Source organism: Tupaia chinensis, unplaced genomic scaffold (assembly GCF_000334495.1).
Source record: "Tupaia chinensis unplaced genomic scaffold, TupChi_1.0 Scaffold000369_1, whole genome shotgun sequence".
Taxonomy (NCBI): domain Eukaryota; kingdom Metazoa; phylum Chordata; class Mammalia; order Scandentia; family Tupaiidae; genus Tupaia; species Tupaia belangeri.
This window is the reverse complement of record NW_006159866.1, coordinates 434,376-443,881: the sequence shown is the minus strand read 5'-3', so window position 1 is coordinate 443,881 and position 9,506 is coordinate 434,376. Positions and strand designations below refer to the sequence as shown.

The 9,506-nt window shown below is 44.8% G+C and overlaps 1 protein-coding gene and 1 pseudogene across 2 annotated transcripts in view; both read right to left on the bottom strand.

Moving 5' to 3' along the window:
• Positions 1-3,349, bottom strand: part of MRPS14 (mitochondrial ribosomal protein S14) — an 8,879-nt gene extending 5,530 nt beyond the window's left edge. Inside the window, exon 1 of one of the 2 annotated variants that reach the window (XM_006153329.3) lies at positions 3,277-3,349. Coding sequence is in view for 1 of the 2 variants with exons in the window: in XM_006153328.3 (XP_006153390.1) it covers positions 2,680-2,724 (45 nt within the window). In the remaining variant the exon portion in view is untranslated. Of the gene's footprint in view, positions 1-2,679; positions 2,725-3,276 lie in introns of those variants that run through there. The other variant, XM_006153328.3, reaches the window with a different exon arrangement.
• A 777-nt stretch (positions 3,350-4,126) lies between these two features.
• LOC114008689 (gamma-aminobutyric acid receptor-associated protein pseudogene) lies at positions 4,127-5,856 on the bottom strand (annotated as a pseudogene).
• Positions 5,857-9,506: the final 3,650 nt, after the last annotated feature.

Below are 9,506 nucleotides of genomic sequence, written 5' to 3'. Positions count from 1 at the left end.
GTGAGCACACCCCCTAAAGCAAAAATCTGTCCAAAAAAAAAAAAAAAAAAGTATAAACAGGACTGGTTCTGAGGCCTGGTGAACAATGCAGCCAGGTCCCATAGGGTTTGAGTCCTGGACCTGGGGCCTGGAAAACATGCTAGGTGCTTGTGTGTGTGTGTGCGTGTATGTACCCAAAATCCTGAAAGGAGGGAGCGACAGAGAAAGGAATGCAGCATGACCATTCCTATGGTGGGTGCTTTCTCCTTTCCCTCTTTTTGGTGAAGGCAATGTGCACGCTAGCAAAAAAAAATAACTAAATACACACACATATAGTCTTCCTTCCATCTTATCCTTCACCTGCTTAGTGACCCCACCCTTGTAGGTATCCACTAGTACTACTTTCTTGTGTATCCTTCCAGAGACTTTTGTCCACACATATACATGTATATGCTCTCAGAATGTTCACCCTCACTTTTTTCACCGAATATATCTCAGAGATCTCTTCATATCTGTATATAAAAAGCTTCCTCATTTTCTTTAGGTTATATAATACTCTGCTGTATAGATGTATAATTTATTTAATCTGTGACATTAATGGGCCTAGACTATAACTCAACATTTCTCCCTCCCCCCTTAGTTCTTACAGGGAATGTATACTTGTCAGAGAGAAAGGACTCCCTATTGGGGTGTGCTCATGCTGCAAACCCTTTCCTCTATTTCTCCTTCCCATAAGGATTTTGGGCACGTGTGCCTAGTGTGTTTTTCAACCCACTAAGAATGGGATTTAAACTATGGTTGGCTATGAAGAATCTGGCTTCCAATGCACAGAGCTTTATCACTGTGCTAAGGGGCCAACCCCACGACTCACCATTTGTCATATAAACAATGATGTGATGAATAATACCTTGTATGAATCACTTCACATGTATTCTGTGTATCTGCAGGATCAATTCTTAGAAGCAGAACTACTTGGTCAAAGGGTACTTTGAAATTATTACTGACCTAATATTTCTTAGCACTAGTTTTCCAGTAATAAGAAAGGAGGTTCCTGGGTGGGCAGGGGGCATGGTAGTTATAAAGGCACTGGAATCCTACATGGCCGACTGCAGTTCAAGCCCCAGATCTGGTGGCTTGCTTTTTTGCTTTCCCTTTCTCTCTCTCCTTGTCTCTGGTCAAATTAAAAAATAATAACAAATGGAATTAAATAAAAAAGTGAATAATTCTTTTTAAAAAAAGAAAATAGGTTCCTTACTGTCACAGATTTACATGGTGATAGTTTATAGTTCTTAGTGATGGTAGGTAAAGAAAGTATAGATTGCTAGACATTTAAGTCTCTCTCAAACCAAAGGAAATATTACATGTTAACTAAATTGCAGCTATAGAAAATAATGATGGCTTCCATTAACTGCTGTTTATTGAAGAAATATGTTTAGCAGAATATAAAACTGAAGATAAGGACCCTATACCAGAATGTCACCATTTTTAAACAGTTTTATTTTTTTGACTATAGGGCATGTGTGCTTGTTGGAGAGAAAGAGAGAAAGGGAGGGAGGGAACGTCAGAAACCACCCTCAGGGGGATGGCTATACCACAATCTCTCCTTCATTCTCCTCTCGGGATTTTGGGCACCCAAGCATATGTGCCCAGCATATTTTCCAAGCCACTAGGTCTGGGACTCAAACCATGCAGTTGGCCAAGTGGAAACCAGACATCCCAACTACCATGCCACCTTGGTTGGCCCCAAAGTCAGTTTTTTTTTTTTTTGGAGATTTTTGCTATAGGGCGCATGCACTCGCCAGACAGAGAGAGAGAGAGAGAGACAGAAAGCAAGAAATCACCCCCCAGGGGAGATGCCCATGCCGCAATCCCTTCTCCATTCTCCTTTTGGGATCTTGGGCACACATGCACACGCACCCGGCAAAGTCAGTATTTTTAAAAATCTACTAACAATAGATAAAATTGAACACCTTCAGTGCTTACATGACTAAACAAAACTCATCTGAGGAAACAAAATTTCCACTGCCACCTTCTAGAAATGGGGCAGGCATGAATGGATTATTTTCCCCAATTTTTCCTGTAGAGTGCATGCACTCACCAGAGGTAGAGAGCGATCGGGTCCAGGACTTGAACCACGGTTGACTACTTGGGAGTCCAGGACATAGCCATTACACCAACTGCTGGTCTTTCCTCCCCTACCCCCCCACACACACACACCCATCAGTGCTTTTTAAACCTGCCTTCCGTGACTTGAACTGTAAAAGGACCGGTGCCTTAACCACCACGCCACCTGCTGGCCCAATATTGCAACTTTTAAAATCCTGTTACTGAGAGAGGGAGCGTCAGACACTCGCAACAGGGTCTCACACAGGTGTGCCCCCACAGCCTGTCAGCATCATGCGCGCTAATGCCCCTGCACAGGTGCAACGGGAAACGTAATCAGGGATCTCCCACAGGAATTCGGCATCGCCTGGGCAGCTCGTTCTCGCTGCGCCACTGAGCTGGCCAAGGTCGCAGCTTTTCATGCGTTAATGTTGACTAGTAACAATCTCCATCTGCCGCTAGGACTTGTCCTGTACCCAGCCGGAGGGGAAAAGAGGGCGGAAGGAGAAGCCCTGAGGACGGTCTACACTGGGGACTACAGGCAGAGACGCGGGGAAGCCGCGGAGGTAGGGGCGGGAATAAAGGCGCGGGTCTGACCTGCCGGAACGTCCGCAGCAGCGAGCCTAGCATGGAGGCCGCCATGCTGTCCAACTTCAAACCGCGGCAACTTTATTGACACCGCGGAACACGGAAAAATGTGGAGGGGCGGGGCGGGCCTTCCGCCTAGGAAGGCGGGGTTGGTATGGCTGAGTTCTCGCGGTATCTCACGGATTTGGGCCCGCACGGCATTTATCCTCAGCGTGGGTTGTAGCCTCTCATTTCGTTCGGTTTTCCCTCTGCCAAAGTGCCACGTCCCTTCCTTCTGCCCCTACCTGCCAGTGTCCCGTTATCTCTGCCCCTGCGCCCCTTAGCCCGCTCATCTTGGTCCTCCTAGGTTCTCCGCCCTGCGCGTGGCGCTACCTGCCCGCAGCTTGAGTTACACAAACTCCTGCCTTCTCTCCACTGTAGTAGTGGTGCTGCTGATCATGGCGAGAGCAGAAACGGTTCTTTTAGTACATGCCCGAGGGTTTTCGTTTTTGTCTGTCTTTAATAGGTTTTGCCATAGGGCGCCTGTGCTTGCTACAAGAGGGACTGAAAGAAATCACCCCCCAGAGGGAGCAGTCCCTTCTCTTTTCTGGAGTTTTGGGCACCCACCTGGCGTCCTTGATCCTCGACTCAGTGGTGAATAATGTGGGAGTCCAGGGCCCTTAGCAGCCCGCCATCTGCTGGTGGTCCCTATGCCTGAGTTTTTATTCTCTCTCTCTCTCTCTCTCTCTCTCTCTCTCTCTCTCTCGGAGTTTTAGGTGAAAAGTGTCGACGGAAAAAAGAACCAACTGTAAAATTAATAATTAATGCGGTTTATTTCCAAGCCAACTGTGTGACCTAGGCCGGAGAAGAGGCACACATGCCTTTTCTCGGGGTGATCATGTACAGAGGTTCCTTTTATTTGCTTTTGAGATTGACAGACAACATTTAATTAAAAGATTTCCCATTGGTCTGGCCCCAAAAGGCGGGACATGTAGAAGGGGGGGGGACTTGTAGGTTTTAGGTGGGTTCCCCAAATTCTTAGGTCGGTGATTGGAAGGGAAGATCCCTGTCTTAGTTAAAGAAAGGCTTAATCTACATCTCAAGGAAAAGAGAAATTCTGTGTCTTAGTTAAAGAAAAGGCTTAAGATGGGACCAGCAGTTAGCATAATGCCTATGTTGCTGGACTCCCACGTAGTCGACCGCGGTTCGAGTCCCGGACCCGGTGGCTTAAACTCACGCGGGGCGCGTGTGCGTTCGTGCCCAAGATCCCGAGAGGAGAATGGAGGAGAAGGGATTGCGGCGTGGCCATCTCTCAAAGGTACTATGCCAGGAACAGGAGGTAGGAAAATCCTGTTAAAATAGAAAATAAATGGTCTGTTAATGTTTGTGCGCATGACTTTCCCAGTCCCCTTTTGAAAAGATTTTGGAAAAATAGGAAAAGTAGTCAGACTTCTGTCCACAAAAGGTTTTCAACATTTTGTCTTGGGGAAAGGATAGCCATTTACAAACTGTTTCCAGTCTATATACAGGGAGCTGACTTTCAGGTCATCTTTATAACAACTGTCCTTGGTCTGAGATGAACCTTCTGAGGTTCCCCTTCCGTTAATGTGGATGTAAGGCAATACCAGCCATCTGCCATGCTGATAGAGGAGTACCAAGGGGTATATAGCAACCTGTGTCTTAGACGAAGTGAGGAGCTGTCCATGTGCTATTTACCTCTGTACAGTTATACAGGAGCCTTCTGGGAGGAAGGAGAGCCAAAAGCAGACTCTTCTTTGGAAGTTCAAATTTATTCAAACATGTCTATTGGACTGGGGAGGGTTTGACTGAAACCAACTGGCAAGAAAAGACAATATGAGCTCTGGTCATAGTAGAATCAGAAAAGTCCTGGGGCCTGCTGGTGATGTGGAGGTTAAGGCTGCTGAATCCCATGAGGCCAATGTACGCTTAGCGTCCTGGACCCTGCAGGCTTGAAAAACATGCCTAATGCATGTGCCTGCAAAATCCAGAGAGGCTAGAGTAGGAGAGATGGCTTCATGGCCATCCCTTTGGGAAGGTGTGCTTTCTCACTTCCTCTCTCTTTCTCTGGCTATCTCACACACCTGTATAGCAATTTTAAAACAGGAAGGAAGAAAGGAGGGGGAAGAGAGAGAGTCTTAGACCAGCAATCAGGTAGGCATCTTTTTCTTTCTCTTCTTTTTTTTGTTGGTTTCCTCTTTATTGATGTACCTCTTACCTTTCCCCCATAGTTTCAGTCCCTTCCATCTACCCCCCCCCCAAAAGAAGGTAGTGAAATGAAGGAGTTGTTGGGATTCTGAGCCCCTTGAGTAGTGATAAAGGGAAGAGAAATCAAAACAATCACTGGATAGGACAGAGATTGACAACCAAGAAGTCTAAAAGCAGAATGGAAAAGCAAGGAAAGAAAAGGGAAGAAAGGAGAGAGAAAAGGCTCAAGAGGCCGTCTCCACCATCATCCCTCCTGCTCAGAGGGGCTTGAAGAGAAAGCCACAAACATGAAGTAGTGCAGGTCCTTAAGAAGGGAAGTGGTGTTTGAGCCTGGAGGAGGAGGGTGAAGAAGTCAAGGAAGGGGACCACCTCTCTCTGTAGAATGGGAACCCCCCACACCTCAGGGGCAGCAGCTTCACAGATGGTAGACACTTTCATCACTGTAGGCAATGTATAGAAAAAAGTCTTTTTCATGGAGTTCCTGATATAGCTGACCCATGTAGCACTGGTGGAGGAAATGACATTGCTGACAAAGAGAAACAAGGCATTCTCAGCTCGGAGATGAATTAGCTTCTGGATCAACAAGTAGAACTGACCAACCGTGAGATCAGAAGGCGCCAGGTATTTCTTTTTTGTCCAGGTCTCCTATCCAAGCTTTGGGAACCTTTTCTACTATCACTGGGACCCGGTCTGGGTATTTCCTTCGGATCTTCTCACCTTCAGAGCAGCGGTTCTTGAAAAGATGATCCTCTTTATACACAAACTTCATTCTCCCAGGAACTGGGCTGGACCAGGCTGGGCTTAGGGAACCTGGGGAAGGATGCGAAGGCATGTGTTTCTGATTCAACCTCATGTAATACCCCACCATCCCTTCCCACAGCTGATGGTCATTTGTAATCAGTTTGGGAATGGGTGGCCAGCTCTGTTCATTGTGGCCTTTTGCTTCCTGTCAGTAGATTGTGTGTGTGTGTTTAATTTGTTTTTGTAGCTTTTTGTCATAGGGCATGCATGCTTGTCAGAGAGAGACAAAGAGAGAAAAAGTGAGAAGTCATCCACTGGGGGATGGCCACACCACAATCTCTTCTCCATTCTGCTCTTGGGATTTTGGGCACACATGCATATACACCCAGCATGATTTTTAAGCTGCCAGATTCAGGACTTGAACTGTCATCAGTCATGTCGGAGTCCAACATTTTAACCACCATGTCACCTGCTGTTCCCAGTAGATTGTGTTTTTATTAGATATTATTGGTATGACAGAGAATAGGACCAATAATCCACCTCCACAAACCAATAGTCAGGAGAATTACATATACTTAGAGGGGGCACAGATCTGAGGCCAGAGGTACCTATAAAGTGACCAGAAAGACTCAGGCTTAAGCCACAGGAGTGAGACTGAACTGCTAGTCTGCCCTGTTAACAACAGTGAAGTGGATAAAGATGTAGGCCAGGAACTAGAGCTTTTCAAGGATGTGGTGGGAATGTTCATGCCCTGGAAGCCATTGATACAACTCTGCTGGCTATTTGCTGGTTAATTATAAAGGATATTACAAAGGATACAGATGAACAGCTAACTGGAGGAGATGTGTAGAGCAAACTGTGTGGCCTTTCCATGCCTTTTCCTGACAGGCCTTCCTCAAGAAACCACCATGTGTTCCACTATCAGGAAACTCCTGAAACATCTTTAAACAGTGGTAAGTATCTTTAAGAAAATTGTACACATAATAGAATTTACCATCCTAACTATTTTGTGTCTGTTCAGGTGCATTAAGTATATTTACGTTCTTGTGTGACCCTTTTCACCCTCCAGAACCTCTTCATCTTCCCATTCCACCCTCCCCTAGCTCCTTGTAACCACCATTCTATTTTCTGTCTCCATGAACTTGACTTCTCTAGGTGCCTCATAAGTGAAATCCTATAGTATTTGTCCCTTACTGACTGGCTTCTTTCACTTATAATGTCATCAAGGTTCATCCATGTTGTACTATGTAGCAATATTCCTTTTTATAGCTAAATAGTATTCCATTGTATGATATGCCACATTTTGATTCTCTAGGAACACCTGTTTTGCTTCCATCTTTTGGCTGTTGTGAATAGTACTGCTATGAATGTGTGTGTACAAATGTAGTGAACAGCGTTAGTATATTTATTAGACTGTTTTTCTTTCTTTTCTTTTATTTTCCCCATAGGGTGCATACACTAGCCAGAAAGAAGAGAGGGGAAATAAGAAATCACTCCCCAGGGGGATGGCCACACCCCAATCCCCTCTCCTTTTCCTCTCAGGACTTTAGGCATGAATGCACACATGCCCAGCATGTTTTTCAGGCCTCTGGGCCCAGAATTAAAACTTTGAAATTTGTCATGTGGGAATCTAGCACCTTAATTACAATGCCACCTGCTGGCCCCAGCTGTTCTTTTTTTTTTTTTTTTTGTCCTGAGAGGTTTTTGCTATAGGGCACGTGTGCTCACCGGAAAGACATAGAGAGACAGAGAGGCAGAAAGTGAGAAATCACCCCCCGGGGTGATGGCCATGCCACAATTCCTTCTCCTCCATTCTCCTCTCGGGATCTTGGTCATGCATGCACACATGCCCAGCGTGAGTTTAAGCCACTGGGTCCAGGACTCGAACCGCGGTTGACTACATGAGAGTCCAGCAACATAGCCATTACACTAACTGCTGTTCCCCTCCCCAGCTGTTCTTAATAATACTGGTGAGACAGGAATCTTTGCCATAGTGAGATAAGACTCTAGGGTCCTCTTTAATTGTGTAAGTTTTGTAAAACAGCTTAAGTTTTTCCTTTAGTATGTGCTTGAAAAGTCTTGAGAAGAACTTGAGTTCTCCCAAGGAATGTGTGATTCTCCCTGGCCTTTCGATAGAATATAGGGAAAGCTATTGACCTTGCCTTCTTGGAATATTACTAATAGAATCGGGAGAGCCATTGTCATTCGTCACTTAATCATTAAGCAGTTGCTTGTTTTCTTTCTTTATATCTTGCTATAGGACACATGCTCGCTGGAGAGAGGCAGAGAGCGAGAGACAAAGTGAGAAAGCACCCCCCCCAGGGGGCGGGAGGGCCATGCTTCAATCCCTTCTCCTCCATTCTCCTCTTGGGATTTTGGGCACACATGCCTGGTGTGTTTCTCAAGCCACCAGGTTGAAACTCGAACTGCACAGTCAGCCATATGGGTTTTAGTCACCTTAATCACCATACCACCCGCTGGCCCTCAACAATTAATTATTAAGTGCATGTCATATATCAGTGTGCAAGTGTGTAGGGAGTAGGCAGACTGAAAAAAAATCCTTGCTCGTGTGAAGCTTATAATCAATTGGGTATTATATTTAGCTATAGGTGGTGATGTCCACCTTCGTCAGTTGTTTTACGTTTATCTTTTTCCTTATGTTCTTTCCTCTGGAGGCTTAAAAGCAGTTTTTGTATAGAAAGAATAAAGCTTAAGAGTTAAAAATTTTTAAAAAAAAAGTATTTTGGCCATAGGGTGCGTGCACTTGCCAGAGAGAGACAGAGAGAGGAAAAGTGAGAAATCACCCCCCAAGGTCATGATGCAATTCCTTCTCTATTCTTCTCTCAAGATTTTGAGCACACACGTGAATGCACCTGGTGTGATTTTCAAGTTGCCAGGTTCAGGACTTGAACTGTGGTCGACCATGTGGAAATCCTTAACCACCATGCCATCTGCTGGCCCGAGCTAAATACTTTTTAAAAATTTGCCACAGTGCTCACTGGAGAAGGACAGAGAGACAGATAGAAAGTGAGAAAGCACAAGCCATGGGGCATGATCATACTGCAACCCTTTCTTCTCTATTTTTTCCTCCTTTCAGGATTTTGAGCATGCACACATGCACGCACCCTGCATGTCAAACCTCAGGTCTAGGACTCAAACCGTGTGATCAACCACATGGGATCCAGCTGCCTTAACCAACAGGCCATGAACTGACACAAGATATAAATATTTTGAAATTTGTTTTTGAGAGATGGTTCTATTAATAGTTGCCATCATGATTCTGGGTCAGATAAAATAGTAAGGACAATTGTATAGATAATGAAATTGAGCACAGAGAGTTCAGGTGACTTGCCAAGCTCACTGAGACAGTCCTGAGCCAAGGCCCATGCTCTTAGTTCTCACTCCACATTGTCTCCTGGAGAAGAGATAACTTAGGGATGAAGGCCTGACTTGTCACGGAATCCTAACTTATAAAATGTATGAATTGATTAAAGTCTGGATTTCTGTGCCATTTCAAGCAATACCCCAATGGGATTTTTCTTAACAAAATAATTATCATATAAATATTGGGTATTTTCCATAGAAAAATGAGCCATGACTTTCCCAATGACCCAAGCAAAAGACTAGGTGGGATGAGAGGGACATAGAAAGCTATAAAATTTAAAACAATAGGAAATAGTGTTGCTTTACCAGATAGGAATATACCATATAATATGTGAGAACTGTAGTAGAGCCACAGTGATTGGACTAGTGTGGCGCCCAAACAGAGAAATAAACTATTGGGTTGTCAGGAAGTCATGATGCATTCCACATAGAAAAATGGAAAACTATGTTACGACCCAATAGACTAGATGGACCATAAGCCCCAATACAATTAGGATTTGGTTATA